Source organism: Neltuma alba, unplaced genomic scaffold (genome assembly GCF_004799145.2).
Source record: "Neltuma alba isolate B1F8T4 unplaced genomic scaffold, ASM479914v2 tig00011195_pilon, whole genome shotgun sequence".
NCBI lineage: Eukaryota > Viridiplantae > Streptophyta > Magnoliopsida > Fabales > Fabaceae > Neltuma > Neltuma alba.
Genome location: NW_021635919.1, coordinates 510423 through 529430, shown reverse-complemented (window position 1 = coordinate 529430; position 19008 = coordinate 510423). Strand labels below are relative to the sequence as shown.

General features: G+C 35.2%; 1 protein-coding gene across 1 annotated transcript; it reads right to left on the bottom strand.

The window, feature by feature from the left end:
• Window positions 1-14278: 14278 nt before the first annotated feature.
• Window positions 14279-15021, bottom strand: LOC114762139 (TMV resistance protein N-like). The gene is made up of 2 exons (XM_028951595.1): window positions 14490-15021; window positions 14279-14319 (listed from the first exon to the last, which is right to left on the bottom strand). The coding sequence occupies exons 1-2, from the start codon at window positions 15019-15021 to the stop codon at window positions 14279-14281; spliced, it is 573 nt and encodes a 190-aa protein (XP_028807428.1).
• Between the last annotated feature and the right edge of the window lie 3987 nt (window positions 15022-19008).

Genomic DNA, 19008 nt, shown 5'->3' with positions numbered 1-19008 from the left:
GGACATCCCAATCAGTGTCTCCTATCATGATCTGCAATTTAACCTGATAAAAAATCGAAGATCATTTTCAAATTACAAAGTCACGCGCTCACATTCTGGTTTAAGTACATAACTTCCTAAAAGCAGAGAGAAAAAGAAAGCCAGCATAACAAAGTGAAGAAAGCAATTACTTTGAAAGAAAACCGAAGAAAGTCTAACTCATAAGACTGCACCATATTAATTTCAGACATCACTTTTCTTTTATCTCCAAGAACAGTATGAATACGTTTTCCCATTAAGCAGCAGCATCAGTCGAATCTTACTGTTAGCTTTTCTTGGCCGAGAATGATGACTAAATACATATATTTTGTCAAACTGCAAATATGAGAGAATGTAATAATGAGTCAATATATTTTGTGGGTATAACATTAGTTAATAGATATTAATAATTGAATATAGGGTTTGCATCAGAAAGAAGATATGTAACTTAAAATCAATCTCAAGAATTTAATTTTCTTGGTTACCCTCAAATCTCTTCTTGCCGCCTATAATCAGCATTGGCTGTGATAGAAATCAGCACATGGCCCATCATTTGATCCGTACCTGGTTGCTAAATCCAGAGGAGATAAAAGCTTTACTGCTTCATCACAATTTACACCTGCAAATACAAGTGGCCAAATCATGAAGACTCTTTCCAGAGCCTCCGCTGACAGTTGCAGAAGTTGAACTCTTTGGTAAATAGACAGAAATCTAGCAAAATAGAAGGACTTATGAAAAATAGTTTGGTTTTTAAACACAAAATTACAAGAAGATAAATCTTTTTCATCCTAAATATAATCATCTTAAGATTTGGTTGGTTACTTCCTTTCACTCATGCTTTTTATCACAAAACACATAAGTGAAGTCGTCTGAGAAGATACATACTCATTGCAAGAAGCCAAGAAATTGAAATCCTAATTTTGGAAATAAATGGATTCAAACATAAAAATAGAATTAAATATATTACAAAGTAATACATTTCATTTAAAAGCATAATCTATGTTTGCCAAGGTGGGAGCTATGGTGTACAAAAGTCAAGCTTAATAGATGAAATGTAAAATAGAGATACATACGGATCAAGTAATGGATTGTAAGTAATTTACCTATGACGAGTGTGTTTCTTTGTAGATTCCAAATTCAATTGGGACAGCATAAGTAGCAGCTCATTATCAGCATCATGAGATGTCTTGGACTCAAAATTCAGGGGACTAGATTGAATGATCTGAGAGTCCTTCAATTTCTTTGTTGAAGGGAATTGATGTTGGTCATCATCAATGTTCCGATGCCTCTTTTCCTGCAAATTTACCTCCAATTTCTTTTGTTGAAGGAAGTTTGTGTACTCCGAGACATTTATTGGGTGAACTCCACATTCTTTGATGAAGCAATCACGAATATAAACCCCCCATTTACGGATCTCACCGTCACCAAACTGAAATTGAAATTTATGTTCCGCATCATTACCTATTCGCCTTCTTCGGAGTTTTTGTAGTATGCAATCACAATAGAGGGGATCATACCACATGAAAACATTATCTAAATCCAATTTCACCATTGACTAGTGCCATCCTGTTGGGCCTTTCGAATGGAAGCGAAAATCTTGCCTATGCCAATTATCCCTCCTATCATATAAACTGCATTTACATGATGAGTGACATTGGTCCCTTTCTTTAAGAAAGTTAAATAAATTACTTTAAAGTATTATATTTATAATGCTTCTCCAAACTAATTTGTCTGGTTGTAAACTTATGTTGTATAATAATACATATAAGTATTACAGAGATAACGTAACATATACTATAACTAAATACTAATTTTGTAGCTTCCTTAATCTTTTTAAAACTAATCAACAGGGTCTTATACTGTAACTGGCTTGTGAAAGTTATAATAAAGTCTGTTCATGTTCTGTTTTTAAGTCTCTACTTTGTTTTCATTCACAAACATCAATATGCGAATCAGAATCAGTTTAATTATAGTATTCAACAATTTTGTGAGATACTACAACTTTTACGGTTAACACTTCAATGGGTTTAATCATTTCATCAATTCCAATTACATGTTGACAATTATATGTATCTTCCAGTTTTGTGTCGACATCAGACCACATACCAGATTTCATGATCTGTTTTATACTTCAATCCAATTGCCTGCATGACTGGACTTTTGCTTCAAGAAAAATACCAACGAAGTTGTTCGACAAGAAATGTCTACATTGTAACAAGCCAAGCAGAGATTAAAGCCTAATTTTTAAAATAACGGGGTTCAAACTCATCGAATAGAATTAAATATACCAGAAAGTGTGAACTTTTGACTCAAGAAGAGAATAGATATTCTGTTCAGAGTATATCTAATTTAACGTGGTTATCCATGAATTGTTCTTGCTCGACATCAGTATTTTTCTGCTACTCTTTTTCCTTGTACCCAACTCTGATTTCAATTCCCTCTCTGAAGTAACTTCCTGTACTCTGACTCCAACTCCATTTGTTGAAGAATTTCTTAACGTTCTGAGGCATATATTGGTGAGACTCCACATGATACGAAGCCATCACGTTTTGATATTTCAAGTTTATCATCCTCATCATATGTAACAACAGAGAATTTGAATGAAGCTTTGCGTTATAATTGTTTCTGAATGTTTTAATGAACCTGCATGGACTACGCCATAGAAAAACATGATGCGAACTAAGTTCAATTCTGCTCATATCAAAATTCAGGCTGTGGACCTGTTTATCATCTGCAACCGGAAAGGCTTTTCTTTAGCTTGAATTGTGAAGCAACAGAGTAGAAGATGTAAAGCCCTGCAAGCAAAACAGAATGCAACTGCAGAAGATGAGGATGATTGATAAATCCTGATTTTAATATATTATTTAATACCTTTTTGGGATATTTATCAATTAAAATGAGATAATTTGCATTGATTGTGGATATTTTGAATTAAATACTGATTACATAAAATTAGAGACTTAAAAGGAAATCTTATCATATTTTATCTCCTTTTAAATAACTGATTTTGGGCTTTATAACAGTATCTCAATTTATCTTTGGCAGGCCTCAAAAAAGGGAAATAAAGATAATAGGAAAGCTGAAAGGAAGAAGGAAAAATAAAAAAAGCAAATTAGAGACACAAAGCAACTTGAGCATCAAGGCATCAGATTATTATATTTTAATTGATTTAAGAAAAAAGAAAAGAAAAGCAAGTTGGAATTTCCATATCCACACACGCCAATCCTCCTTCAGATTTGATTCATATATATATCCACTCCTTCAACTCCATGATGGAGACCGAGACAGCCAACGTAATTGCTGTGTATGTATGAGGCCGCAACATCAATTGAGGGACGCACACCACCAGACTGAACTCACACACCCTTCGTATCCTTCATAGCCATATACTCACCGCCAACGCCAGTTCTCACACAATCACAAGCCGTGCACACATTCAATTCTCATATCTTCCCTTCGGCCAAAAACACACCTCATCAATAGTGGCGTGTTGTCCACTTATTCCATAGGCTTCATTATCATCTTCCTTCAACCAACCATCATCATCATCTTCGGCCTCCATTGTTTCCTATTTTTCCTACTATCTCTGCACCCACTCTTTTACCATAGCCTCCATGGATTCTCATTGCTTCAAACATACTGTGGATTCTTCTAGAGCTATGAGAGGCTAATACCATTGTGCTTCTTGAAGATGGAGGAGTAGCTTGAGCTTGGAGCTTCAGCTATGGGAATATTTAGTTTTCCAATTAATTTTCTTTTGGACTTCATTAGATTTTCCTTGCGTTAGGAATATTCTTGTAAAACATCAACCCCCAAAAACACACAGCTTTGCTGAATCCGAATATTTCATTAACTGAAGAGAAATGAAAATTACACGGTCTCTATTAAATGGACTCGGTCATATATAGACTTGAAAGGGCCCAATTCCTGAACACACAAATAGACTCCACACGGGCCCAAACCCAAAACATTCATACAACACAACAGAAAACAAACAAATATTAAACTACAAATAACATATATTTCTAACACTCCCCCTCAAGTTAGGGGCTTGAAGATATCTGTAGCTCCTAACTTGCCTAAGAGGTTCTTCTGTATGCTTCCTCCTACAGCTTTTGTCAAAAGATCTGCCTCTTGATCTTGACTCCTGACATGATGCGGGTCAATTAGCTTTGACTCCCATTTTTCTCTAACAAAATGGCAGTCAATTTCTATATGCTTGGTGTGCTCATGGAATACCGGATTTGCTGCAATGTGAATCGCAGCCTTGCTGTCACAATACACTCTCACTGGACCTCCATGATTGATTCCCAAATCCTTTAGTAAACTAACTGCCCAAACTATCTTAGAGGTTGCCATGCTCAAAGCTCTATACTCTGCCTCTGTAGAGGACTTGGATACAGTGCGTTGCTTTTTGGTTTTCCACATGACAAGTGATCCTCCTAGTTTCAATAGGTATCCAAACACAGACCTCCTTGTCATAGTGCAGGAAGCCCAATCTGAGTCACAATAACATTCTAACAGGGATTTCCCTTCTAAACTGATGAATATCCCTAAACCAGGAGTTCCCTTCGAGTAACGCAACACATTCCTTGCTGCAGCCATGTGAGCTTTGGTTGGGACTTGCATGAACTGGCTCAAGGTCTGCATAGAAAATGAGATGTCAGGCCGGGTCATAGTTAAATAAATTAACTTACCAACCAATCACCTGTATTTCCCTGGCTCTTTCAGCAGGTCCTCCTTTCGATGCTTCCTCTCATCATATGCATACAGCTCCAGGTTTTGTGCCATCGGGATAGCCAATGGCTTACAACCTGTCATTCCAGTTTCAAATAGCAAGTCTAATACATATTTTCTTTGTGACCAAATGATCCCCTTTTTAGATTTAACAACCTCTATTCCACGAAAATATTTCACCAAACCAAGATCCTTTATTTTGAAATGACTGTGTAAAAATCTCTTAGTTTCAGCAATACCAGCCTCAGTACTTCCAGTTATTAGCAAATCATCCACATACACTAGAATAAGAACAATTCCATGATCATATTACTTAATAAAGAGAGAATAGTCAGCTTTACTTTGATTAAAACCTCCCATTTACAGAGCTTCAAACAATTTTTGGTTCCATTGTCTTGAAGCCTGCTTTAAACCATAAAGGGACTTGTTTAGTTTACAAACCATTTGCTCCCCCTATCTCTCAAAACCTTGAGGAACTTTCATATAAATCTCCTCATTTAAATCACCTTGTAAAAATGCATTGTGCACATCCATTTGGTAAATGTTCCAATTATGGACAGAAGCTAATTTCAAAACAACCCTGACAGTAAACATTTTCACAACAGGAGAGAAAGTCTCATTATAATAAATCCCCTCCCTTTGATTATAGCCTTTGGCTACCAATCTAGCCTTAAATTTATCTATACTACCATCAGCATTGTATTTAACTTTGTATACCCACTTGTAACCAATAGGCCTCTTACCCTTAGGTAAAGGGACTATGGTCCAAGTTTTGTTACTTTCTAAGGCTTTCATCTCAGCCTTCATAGCCTCTACCCATTTTATATTTTGGACAGCTTCGTCATAACAGGATGGTTCACAATTTGAATCAATAGAGGTTAGAAAACACATGTGATCAGTAGACATATGTGCATATGATAGATAATCATCAATGGGATATTTACAATTATTCTTCACATAATGATCAGAATCAAATTGCAGTAAAGAACAGATATAATCATTTGCCCAAATTGGAGGTCTTCTTGCACGTACAGGTCTTTCATTAGCAGATTCAATTCGGGCATTACCATTATTAATATATTCAGTGTCTTCTTCACTGTTAACTCGATTATTAGGCAAAGTACTATGATTATCATTATTAGCGCACTCAGGCCTTTTAACCTCCTCAGAATAATGATTTATGCTACTTTTTGAATCAAGCCAGAACATTGATTTCATATCATTATATAATTCCTTCTGAAAATTATTCTTAACATCTTTGAAAGGAAATTTATTTTCAATAAAGCTCACATGCCTGCTCACAAAAGTAATGTTTTCTTTCAGGTTTAGAAGCAAAAATCCTTTCTGATTATCAGGGTATCCTAAAAATACACAGGGAATAGATCTAGGCTGCAACTTGTCATTGACTTTTAAGTCAGTAGCATAAGCTAAGGCCCTAAAGGTTCTCAAATTACTTAAGTCTGGTTTTGCTCCATAAATTCTCTCGTAAGGCATTTGATAATCAATTACCTTTGATGGAATTCTATTTATTAAGTAAGTGGATGGCCATTTTAACACACTCTCCCCAATACTTAATTGGTATTCCAAATTGCAAAATAAGACTTCTAGTGACCTGCATGATAGTTTTGTGTTTTCTCTCTACTACCCCATTTTGTTCTGGTGTATAAGGGTAGGTAGTTTGATGAACTATGCCTCTCTGTTGCAAATAGTTCCTTAATTGACTATTAGTGAACTCAGTCCCATTATCACTCCTAATCCTTTTTACAGTCACAGAAAATTGTGTTGAAATATAAGCAATAAAATTTTTGATGTGAATTTCAACCTCACTCTTGTGTTTCATCAAAAAAATCCAAGTTCCTCTTGAGAAATCATCTACCAAGGTCAAGAAAAATTGGTAACCGTGATGTGTGGGGTGCCTGTAAGGTCCCCATACATTTGCATGAATCAAGTCAAAACATTTCTGTGTTTTAATAACACTAGAATTAAAAGGAAATTTGGTTTGGATTGAACACAAACATCACATGAGTCGAGACTTTTATTCAAAACAGATTTGTCAGTACATATATCATTAAATGTCTTATCACAAACAATGGGGCATGTCCTAACCTTCTATGCCATAAATGGATATCACAATCTTTCTTCAGGCTTCTCTCATTTTGAACAACATTTACTAAATCAGAAGTGTTTGTTACTTTTAGCACATACAATCCCTTATATTCTCTACCAGTCATCTTCATCCTCCCATCCTGAAGGACCTGCAGTACACAGAAATCAGGAAAGAAGGCAGCCATGCAATTGTGTTCCTTAGTGAATCTAGATATTGATATAAGGCTAAATTCCAAATGAGGTGCAAAAAGAACATCACGGATGACAATATTATTAGCAATAGTGACAGAACCTATATGTGTAAAAGATAACCTATCTCCATGAGGTATCTTAATTGGTTTAATTGGCCCATTATATTGTTCATAGGCATCAAACAATTCTAGTTTACCAGCCATATGAGTAGTTGCGCCAGAATCTAAGATCCAGTGTGTATGAGATTGAACATAAGGTATAAGGGAGGTCAAACCTGTACCCGTTAGAGCGTGTACTGCAGGTTCCATGTCTTTCTTCAATAACTCCAAGATCTTCTCATATTGTTCTTGTGTGAACGTTGGAGCCACTGTCGTCGCAACATGTCCTTGGATGTCAGATTCCTTGATGGAGTTAGCTCCCCCTTGCTGCAATTCCTTCTATTGTCTCCCTTTGCCACCTTTAAAGCTCGCCGGATGTCCAACAATTTGGAAGCAATCTTCTTGAAGATGCCCCCTTTTATGGCAGTGAGTAAACTCAGGGACATTGTCTCCTCTGCCTCTTCCACGGCTATGTCCCCTTCCCCTTGCAACCATTGCTAGTCCTTCGGTGGGGATGCCTTTATCAGCATAAGAGATAGACCGCTGCGTTTCATCTTGAACGACCATGGCATATGCTTCGTTCACAAAAGGAAGAGGAGACATGAGCAAAATTTGACCTCTAGCCTGAGTGAAATTTTTGTTTAAACCCATCAAGAATTGCAATAGCTTCTGCTCTTGAATGGCATCTGAGTATGCTTTTGCCGTTGCACACGTATAGGACAGAATGGCCACGAGTGTCGCCTGCTCCTCCCATAACTCCTTTAGTTTCAAAAAGTATACGGTGACCGAGCTTGAACCTTGACGAAGAGAATTAATTTCTCTGTGCTGTGCGAATACACGTGATCCACTCTTCTGGTCAAATCTTTCCTTCAACTCGATCCATACACCGTGGGCATCTTGGAAATAAATGATTCCACTGGCCAATTCTTTTGATATTGAGTTGACCAACCACGAGAGGACTACCGCATTACATCTTTCCCACTGCGATCGCAGGTGTTCTTCTTGATCGGCTTTCTTGCAGGTGTTGTCGACAAATCCTAGTTTGTGCTTGCCGAGAAGTGCGATTCTCATCGCTCGAGACCACACGGTGTAATTCTCTGTGCTGGTGAGAATATGGGGAACGATTGTCGTTCCCTGAGTATTCGACAGGTACAAGAATAATGGGTGTGAGAAAGGAATTGCTTTGACCGCGACTTTCTCTTCTCCCATGGGGCTTGCTGTGTTGGGGTTTCACGGTCTCGCGTCTAGGAATTTTCAGGTTAACCCTAGATGATGATGACCGACGACTCTGATGCTATGTAAAACATCAACCCCCCAAAAACGCACAGCTTTGCTGAATCTGAATATTTCATTAACTGAAGAGAAATGAAAATTACACAGTCTCTATTAAATGGACTCGGTCATATATAGACCTGAAAGGGCCCAATTCTTGAACACACAAACAGACTCCACACGGGCCCAAACCCAAAACATTCATACAACACAGCAGAAAACAAACAAATATTAAACTACAAATAACATATATTTCTAACAATTCTCTTGGACTTCATTATAATTTCTGTTAATTGGACTTTTTGCTATTTAATTTGAGTTGTATTACTTGGGATTTGAATTTATATATATTTCCTTTGCATTCATTAAAATTATTTTATCTGGCGTGTTGTTAGATTTTATGATTGAAATATATTGCAATTGAGTGTTTTCCTGAGCATTCTTTGAGAGGAAAACAAGTTTTATTAACTCAATTTAAATTGCACATTGAGTGATTTTTAAAGGTGGCCTAATAATTTGATTACTATTTAACGTTTAGGGTAGTCAAGTATTATGTTTACTTGACCCAAACCGTGCTCAGGGTTGTTCTTCTTAACTTGGTGCATTATTTTACTCCCATATCTTTATTAAGCAAGGATAGCTACATTTTGTTTTCAAGAAACATTCTCATCACTGATTTTCTAAAACCTAAAATTGCATTTTTTATTCTATCTTTATTAAAAACACAAAAAAAAAGTAGTTTAGATTTATTTCTTATTTTCATAATTAGTTTTATTAACTGAAAAATCCTTTTCCAAACTCCTCCTTTTAATTCTTTGTCACTTAGTTAACTTAGAAATTAATAAAAAAAATTCCTCAAGAGACACAACCAGAGTTGTGCTTTACTGTATAATTTAGTTTAATTTTTTATTTAACCTAAGGCGACTAAAAAGGTTCAAATCAATGATAATGAAGCAGACGTATCCGTTGTTGGTTTCACTAATTCACAGTATTATGGGGTATAATTAGTCATTTAACTCATTCCTTGTGAAGGAGTAAGTCGGAGAGAAAAATAGTGAAGGAAAAAAATAAAATAAAAGAGTGTATGGGAAAAAATAAATATGACAACAGATAATAGAATTAATTAGGAGTAAAATTTGTTAAGAAAACATTTTAATATTCATACAACTCCAAACTGGATCTTATTAAACCAGTTCAAAAATTAAGACCAAAGGTAGCATTAATCATATTAATTAATTACTTTCCCACACACAACAAAGTAGTGTAGCTTGTAATCCTCATAACAAACAGGAATTTAAAATTTACAACAATCACACGTATCACGTGCATGCCATAAAATACCTCTAAATAGAATATCTCAGGTCAGGCTACGTTTTCCAGTATGTTATTGACCATTTAATAAATATGACCGACTTTTAACGAAATGTAAAACACACTAATTAGTTACTTCTAGTCTCTTCCTATTTTCCATATTGTTTTAATAATTGGACATCACGATCAGTGTCTCTTATATCAAGATCTGCAATTTAACTTAATGACAAATTGAAGATCATTTTCAAATTACAAAGTCACGCGCACACATTCTTGTTTCAGTACAAAACTTTCCAAATGCTGAGAGAAAAAGAAAGCAAGCATAACAAAGTGAAGAAAGAAATTATTTTGAAAGTAAACAGAAGAATATCCAACTCATGAGGCTTACCCATCTTGATGCCAAACATCAATTTTCTTTTATCTCCAACAACAGTATGAATACATTTTCCTATTGAGCAGCAGCATCCGCATTTTTTACTGTCACCTTTTCTTGGCCGAGAATGATGATTGAATACATATATTATGTCAAACTGCAAAGACGGGAGAACATAATAATATTAGTTAATAGAATTTTTTGGGGTATAATATTAGTTAATAGATATTAATGATTGAATATAGGGTTTGCACCAGAAAGAAAGATGTAACTAAAAATCAATTCAAGAATTTAATTTTCTTGGTTACCTTCAAATCTCGGCTCGCAGCAATCAGCACATTGCCCATCATTTGATCAGTACTTGGTTATGAAATCCAGAGGAGATAAAAGGTTTACTGCTTCACCACAATTTGCACCTGCAAATACAAGTGGCCAAATCATGAAGACTCTTTCCTTAGCCTCTGCTGACTGTTGCAGAAGTTGAACTCTCTGGTAAATAGACAGAAATCTAGCAAAATAGAAGGACTTGTGAAAAATAGTTTCGTCTTTCAATAGAACAAAATTACATGAAGATAAATCATTTTTCATCCTAAATATAATCATCTTAAGATTTGGTTGGTTATTTCACTTCACCGACATTTTTTTTTTAATCACGGTATCTAATGAAACTAAGCTATACATACCAAGTTTCCTATTATGTTATGCTTTACTGGAATTCTGCATTAAGAAACATCAGCGTATTTGTTTGAGATGATACATACTCATTCTAAGAAGCCAAGAAAGTGAAATCTTAATTTTGGAAACAATTGGATATAAACACATCAATAGAATTAAATATATTGCAAAGTAACACATTTTTATTTAAAAGCATCATCCATATTTGTCCAGGGCAGCTATGGTATAACAATGTCAAACTTAGTTGATGAACTGTAAAAGAGAGATACATACCGATCAAGTAATGTATTGTAGGTTGTTTATTTATGATGAGTGTGTTTCTCCGTAGATTCCAAATTCAATTGGAGTAGAAATTCAGGAGCATAATGAGATGTCTTGGACTCAGAATTCAGGGGAATAGATTGAATGATATCTATATAAGAGTCCTTCAATTTCTTTGTTGAAGGGAGCTGATGTTGGTCATCATCAATATTCTGAAGCCTCTTTTTAGGCATACTTACCTCCACTTTCTTTTGTTGGAGGAAGTTTGTGTACTCTGAGACATATATTGGCGGAACTCCACATGCTTTGATCAAGCAATCACGAATATAGACACACCCTCCATCGATCTCGCCATCACCAAACTCAAATTTAAATTCAAGCTCCTCATTATAACCTTTTCCCTTGCTTCTCTGTTCACGTAGTATGCGTTCACAGTATAGGGGATCGTACCATAGAAACACATTATCATCTGAATTCAATTTTTCCATTGAATAGTGCCATCCTGTTGGACCTTCCAAAGGAACGATAACATTTTCCCTATGCCGTTCGCAGTGACATGATGAGTGACATTGATCCCTTTCTTTTGAGGAGAAATGAGGTATGACAAAGCAGAAAATGAAACCTATTAAGTTTTCAAAATCTGGAGCAAGCTGAACACTCACTTGTATACCTTTATACCCTATTATTGAACTTTTGTAAGTAAACCACTCTGGAATAGTACTTCCTTCAAAATTGCCACATTTTTCTTGCTTCAATGAGAATCTAACATATTGTAGTATTTCATGAAACGAATTCTCATCAGCATAATGACAGGACTCTTTTTGGGTACCCAAGTTTGGCTCCCGTCCCATTTGTTGAATGAAGTCGTGATATTTCGAGGCATATATTGGGCAGACTCCACATGCTTCAATCACACAATCAACGAGCTTCTCTCCAAATTTGGCAACAGAGAATTCAAATGACACCTTTGGCCTGTAATTGGTGTTTTGGTTGTCCGTTGCTTTGTGGAAGTTTATGAATAGGTCAGGATCACACCACAAAAAGACATTATGTAATTCCGAATTTTCATTCGTATTAAATTGAAACTGAGAGCAATTGCACTGCTTACCATCATAATAAAGTTTGCATTGCAAGTCAGCGCGAGAGGGATGCTGAGAAAGAATAGCACAAAAAACGAAGCTGATTAGGTCGTTTGTGGTTGAAGGAGACTCAATAGTTATATAGTTAGAAGCCTCTGTTCTCTGATTAGATTCAAACCACCCTGGAACTTTTCTTCCAGGATAACAGACACTACCTCTTCGTTCTGTGTACGCCAATCGCTTCAATGAGAAATAAGAACTTTCCGTAACATGAGATAGAAAGCAGTTCTCCAATTTCAAGCAATCTCTCAGAAATAGGGACTCCAATTGTGGTGCAAAAAGTATTGAAATGTGTACAATCTCCAATGATATGCAGCCATGAGCGAAGACGGTTTTGATGGATGGCGGCAGTTCCGGCAGAGAATGAAGTCTTGTACAATTGGTTAAGTCTATTTCTTCCAGATTTGAAAGATACTTGATACTGGAAGGCAAGTTCACTACAATACTTCCACTCAAATCCAACGAAGACAATAAAGATAAGGAGCCGATGCTTTCAGGGAGTTCATACAACTGTTCACACCCACTCAAATCCAGTGAAGACAATGAAGATAAGGAGCCGATGCTTTCAGGGAGTTCATACAACTGTTCACAACCACTCAGATCCAGTGAAGACAATGAAGATAAGGAGCCGATGCTTTTAGGGAGTTCATACAACTGTTCACACCACCAAGACTAAGCTTTCGATGATTTTGGAGATAACTAACTGAGGAACTAACCGAGGAACGGAGCGTTGAACCCAACATTATTTCATCTGCCAATGATGGAGATTCAATATGAGAAGTGAATTGTAGCGTCTTTAATGATGTGCAGCCGTAGGCATGTAATTCTTCAATGGATGGAGGAAGCTCTGGTAAAGATTGAAGGTCCCTGCATAGCTTACATCAAGAGACTGTAGCCTGGAGAGATGCTTGATATTGTTTGGAAGCTCAGTTAATGTGAATGACGACTCCAAAGAAAGTGATTTCAGAGATCGCAAAGCATCAAATAAGCTATGGAGCTTTGATTTGTCGATCATTCCCTTGTACCTCCAAAGATGAAGCTCCTCAAGAGATCTCATGCAACAAATGTCATTAATTGGAAGACTCCTTAGTTTGAAACCATTAAGAGAGAGCCTCCGAAGTTTGTCCATGTGCCCAATTGAAAAGTCTAAATTCTCGACTGGTGAGCCCAATAAATCTAGAGCAGTTAGTTTGTCTGAAGAGAATGAAAATTCCTTGAGACTAGAGCAAAACCCAACATCTAGCTGTGAGATCGATTTTGATTGGCTCCCTGCTTCCAAACTCTCTAGGTTTTTGCAAGACATAGATTTACTCCCCTCAATCTCGGAAGAGATAAAATGGATGGATGAAGATGGCATAAACTTTCACACCCGACAAGATTAACCCATTCAAGTCTTTCAGCGGTTGACAAATCTGGCAACTCTATCAATTTCTTGGATCCCTGAAGGTTTATATTCCTTAAACTCACCAAGTCCTGCAACAATTAAGAAGCGAAATATTACATAGGAATCAAGAGTCTTAAATTTGAATCAGATTGTCAAAAGGAAAAATTATACAACTCGTATTTGTATATTATACCTGCTTGCCATCCCATAGTTTTCGAAGGTAGCTATTAGGCATATGAAGTTCAACTAGCTTCTCGGCACAAAATGACATTGGCAAATACTCTAAAGGAAAATTGTCCCACTGAAGATACCTTAACGAATTAGGAAATGATTGAAGCCCTGAAGGAAGTTTCACAATGCATGATCTTTTATCGTTAGGTGAATAGAGTTTCAGAAGCCTTAAATTTGCCACCTCTCTAAAGACATAAGCACTCAATTCAAAATCTTTAATTTGAGACAAACATAAACTTATGCCTTGAATTGCACCACTTCCCTGAACAACACAGAGGCCCAAAAGAAAATAATTAAATTGCTTTATATTAACAATTTCTTTTCATTCGTTTTCAAGTGTTTAATTAGAAAGGTAAATATTTTTCTTACTCGATTATCTTTTAGGACGTCGATGATCTCATTAGAGCTCCATAATCGACTGCGTCCTCCAGGATTCTTACACTCTTTGCGAACAATTTCAAAAGCCATTGATTGAATTAGATCATGCATCCATACCACGCCATGATGAAGACTTATCAAAGCCTTATCCACAAGAATTCCCAGACCAATGCTTGCGTGAAAGCCAAAAATGTCTAGCATTGCTTCTACATATTCTCTAGATCTACCTTTAAAAAAACAAGCACTGTCTAAAAATATCTCCCTCACTTCGTCATCAAGTCCATCGTAGCTCAATTTTAACACAACTTGAATACCTTCAATGGCCAACCTCTCTAATTTTCTCAACGCACTTTCCCATTGATCTACAGGTCTGGACTGTAGAAGCGAACCCAAAACGGTTAAGGCCAATGGGATGCCTTTGGCATAAGCAAGTGCTCTTTTAATTAGTTCTTCATATTCACTTTCATAACCATCTTTGTGGAAGGCTTTGAGGTTGAAAAGCTCAAGTGAATTGTTGTAGCTCAATGCTTTGGCCTCATGTATTTTATCAACTCTTCCATTAAGCACATGCTTATCCCTACTTGTTATGATGACTTTACTACCAGGTCCCAAAGGAGGAGCTTCACTTTTCAACTCATCTAACTGCTTTGTGTTGCTAACATCATCAAGTACAATCAAAACTCTTCTACGATCGAGCCTCCCAAGAGATGTATCCTTTGATAGTTCTCGGAAAAGTTCATCACGTACATATTCTAACCCATGCTTTTCATACTTTTCCGTAAAATTCTTCAAGAAGCAGCAACTATCAAATTGAGAGCAGAGCTTGGTAAACACAACCTTAGCCATTGTTGTTTTGCCTATCCCGCCCATCCCTCAAATCCCAATTGTTGAGCATTCTTCTAGCAACAACTCAATATGATCCAAATTCTCATCAATTCCAACAATATTTTCTAATACACTTCCTGAGTATCCATGATTTAGTTTGTTGATGACGTCATTGACAATATTTTGAATAAGTTCTGCTTCATCCCTGCTATAAAAAAAGAATTATGGAAGAAAGTATTAATGTATCAAATGAAAATTAATTAAAAAAATAATATATTAAATAAAGTGACAACTAATTGATGACGGTTTTTCTATATGATAAGATTATTATTTTTTAAAAAGCGACAAATTTCTTCATAGTTTTATCAAAATTGTATGGATATTTTTCCTCCATGTTCAAAATTATTAAGAAGGATTCATTCAAACGTAAGAAATGTATACATAATTTACTCTATTATGAGTTATTCGTAATGACAATTAATCCAAAAAAAGGTTACGTTGAAGAGTTGAAAAATCAACTTTCATCTGATAGGGAAAAAAAGGAAAAGAGGGAAAAAGAAAAAAAATCAACTTTCAGAGCTAAAGTATCCAATTTTGAGATGACGCCATTTAAATAATGTTTTTTTTCATATAAACCCAATAATGTAAAGAAATTAATTTTATATGTCATATACAGACGAGTATTGCAATAAACATGATCAACATCATTATTCGCTACCAGTTAATTAGTTGTCAGATGAGCTAATATGGAAAGAAAAAGCAGTTTATATGAAGATGAAGACCAATCACAGGAATAAATAAAAGCATGATACTCTGATTCAGATACTTGGAGTTAGAAAAGGAAGAGTGACCTGTAGTTGCAGGAGTCCCATCCTGCTAGATTTGCAATCTCAAAAAGTGCTTGTCTCCACTCCTCCACCTTCTCTGGGTTTTTCTCCAGATGTTCTGTGAATGCTTTCTCATAAGCTCCCCTTTGTTTGCGTACATGAGATGGGTGATTTCGTAGAAGATAGGGACAACAATCTGTGCCTGCTGTTGTTTGCAGCGAAGGATCTGAAGGAGCTCATTCAAACACCATTTGGAGGAGGCATAATTTTGAGAGAAGACCACCACAGAGATGGATGAATCCTGAATTGCTTCAATGAGTGATTGGGAGATGTCATCGCCTTTTGGGAGCTTATAATCAATGTATATCTCAATATCTCTGAGGCACAAGGCAGTATGGAGATGGCTGGTGAAGGATCTGCGAGTGTCCTCTCCTCTGAAACTCAGAAACACATCATATTTCCTGGAAGAAGAAGATGATGATGGGGAAGCTATGGCAAACATGGTATTCTGATTACTCTCTCGGATCTCTCTCTGTCTTCTTTGCTGAGAAATGGCAAAAGTCAACTAATGATGGAGTATGGATGGCAGCGGATAGACTTTATTCACTTTTTCAAGTCTTCAGAGCCAAATGACACGGCAACTGATACTTTTACTCTTTTCACATTTGAATTAATAACAAATTTCATTCCCATCCTAACCCCAGCACCTTTCTTTTAGCGATAAAAAGTAGTATATATTTTAGAGATAATAATTTGCGTAGGCTCCAAATGAAAACATTATTATCTAAGACCCATAAATAATACTATCTCTGATTTTTAATATAGCAGTTTGTTTGATTTTTATTTTGGTCCTAAATATAATATTCTAATTCACTTTGTCTCTCATATTTATTTATTTTTTCAATATGGTTTTTGTAATAATAATAATTCTAATCAATATACTTGATTAGCAAGGATATTTTAGAAAAGACGTGTTTATTTATTATAAATAACTAATTAACTAGTTTTCTTAATTTACTTAAATTAATTAACTAACTCTTATATTAATGACAGGTAGTATCACAATCTATCACTAATAATTATTCTTTTCGGTTTTTCAAGATAGACCAAAACATCATGACAACATTGTCCGTCCTTCATACCATGATTTACAGGGAAAGGTCGTACCCTCAATGGCATGTGAATGGTTTGTACGTAAAAGATGATGTTGGTGCTTCCTGCCAATCGCTCTGTTACTTCTCGGCGGCTTCCCCGCACTAAACGTAGCTAGGCGGAACGTTCCAATCAAAATTTAATTGCTCATTTGCTCTCAACTTTCACATGTTGGCGTTAGGGACATTGTTGTTACTAACTTCTATTTTTCAATATAAAAACTACTTACTAATTTAAATATATAAAAATAAATAGATTATTTAATTATAATAAACATGACATGATCTTCTTAAAATATTTTTTTATAGAGTATTATATTATATATATCAATTTATAATATAAATAAATAGTTTGAAAAAATGATAAATATGATAAATATATTAAGATCTTATATATAATATTAAATTTAACTCACAACTAGTTCTTGTATCAAAAAAACTGAATAGAGTAATTGTTAGTGATAATAGGGTCGATTCTGTTTGAAATTGTGTTAGATGATGGGTTACTATTTGTTAGTGATGATAGGGTCAATAAAATGATGGGTTCTAGTATATTTTGATGCTGCTTGTCCTGTAACAAAATAAATTGGAATATGTAGAAGATCCATTTGCCAAATTAAAATGCGCAAGGTTTGAGAACCAATACACAGAGCAATAATGCAAAAGCCCCACCAACACCGACTGATCATCTACAAGAATAATTACCACAGTTACTATAATTAACATGAAAGGATGCAAAAATACCTATAAATTTTTACTTAAAGTGCATCCATCACCATAACCTTTGCGGAGGTACAAAAGTATAATAATATAATAAAATTTATTTTTTTAAAAAAACTGAAGTAATTAAAGGAGGAGATTTCCATTAATGTGGTGGTTTTTAATACACATTATTAAAAGAGTATTTAGGTAAACCCACAAATATTTTTAAAAAAAATTAATAAAATTACCTAACTCCTATATTGAAAATTGGAGGGAGTATATGTTTTTTTTTTGGGGCACATTAAGTTTTTTTTTTTTTTACCAGAGGGCACATTAAGTATGCAGTCAAGCCTTTGGGAGATTCACATTTTCATGAAAGCTTCTTCCGGTAAAAAAAAAAAAAAAACAAACAAACGAAAGCTTCTACGTAACTAAGGTCCAACAAAATGTGCGGCCTTCGCTGAAAAGTTGATGTTGATGCTCCATGGCAATTGCTTTACTATTTCACTGCAACTTCCCCTTAGAGTGGTTTGGAGGAATAATAATTACGCTGTTCCTTCTCTGCAGCTTTCACCAACTGATTGTAGTGTCAGAGTTTTAATTGTTAGAGATAGTAGGGTCAATTGTGTTTGAAAGCGTGTTAAAGAGTACCAAACATGCAAACAATTAAAATCAAATTAAGACGTAACAGAGTAATTAAAGAGTACCAAACATGCAAACTCCTACGTATATTCAGTCCAAAAAAAAAAATCCTCCGTATATTGAAAGCGTGTTAAAGAGTACCAAACATGCAAACTCCCCTTGTTGCTTGTTATAAAATCCAATTTTTTAAATGGGTCTGTTTTTTTTATAAGATTCTTTTTAAGTTTGTCTAAGTATTTAATATATTATTACTTATTTTATCCCTATTTTAATGCATTTAATACATTATTTTTCTTCATTTATTTTACTTTTTTTTACCATTCATTTATTTTACTATTAGTCTCTTACATTTACCCATTTATATATAGGGATATATTTGGAAAAAAATTGCATTTATTACATATTAATCGTTTTTAACTAATATTAACTGTTTTCTTAAACCATATAATTTAGTTAAGAGGATTTTATAACAAGTGATAGAGATAGTAAGTTATAATTAATGTGTTACTTTTTGGATCAAAACAATATCTGTTATTTAGAACTCAAGTCGTTGGCAGAATTGCACAGTTGGCTTCCATATTAAAGTGGTGCATGTCCTCATTGGAAAAGTTGTGACTGGAGGGAAGAATAAATGGCCCAGCATGAACTATTATACCAAGTAATTGGGCTAATAATATACACTGTAC

Excerpts from the sequence above, each read along its gene's own strand:
- LOC114762139 (XM_028951595.1), bottom strand. The coding sequence starts at position 15,021 with ATGGCTAAGGTTGTGTTTACCAAGCTCTGCTCTCAATTTGATAGTTGC. Across the intron at positions 14,320-14,489 it reads AGAGAGGTTGGCCATTGAAG|GCTTTGATAAGTCTTCATCA; the intron begins GTATTCAAGTTG and ends CTTGTGGATAAG.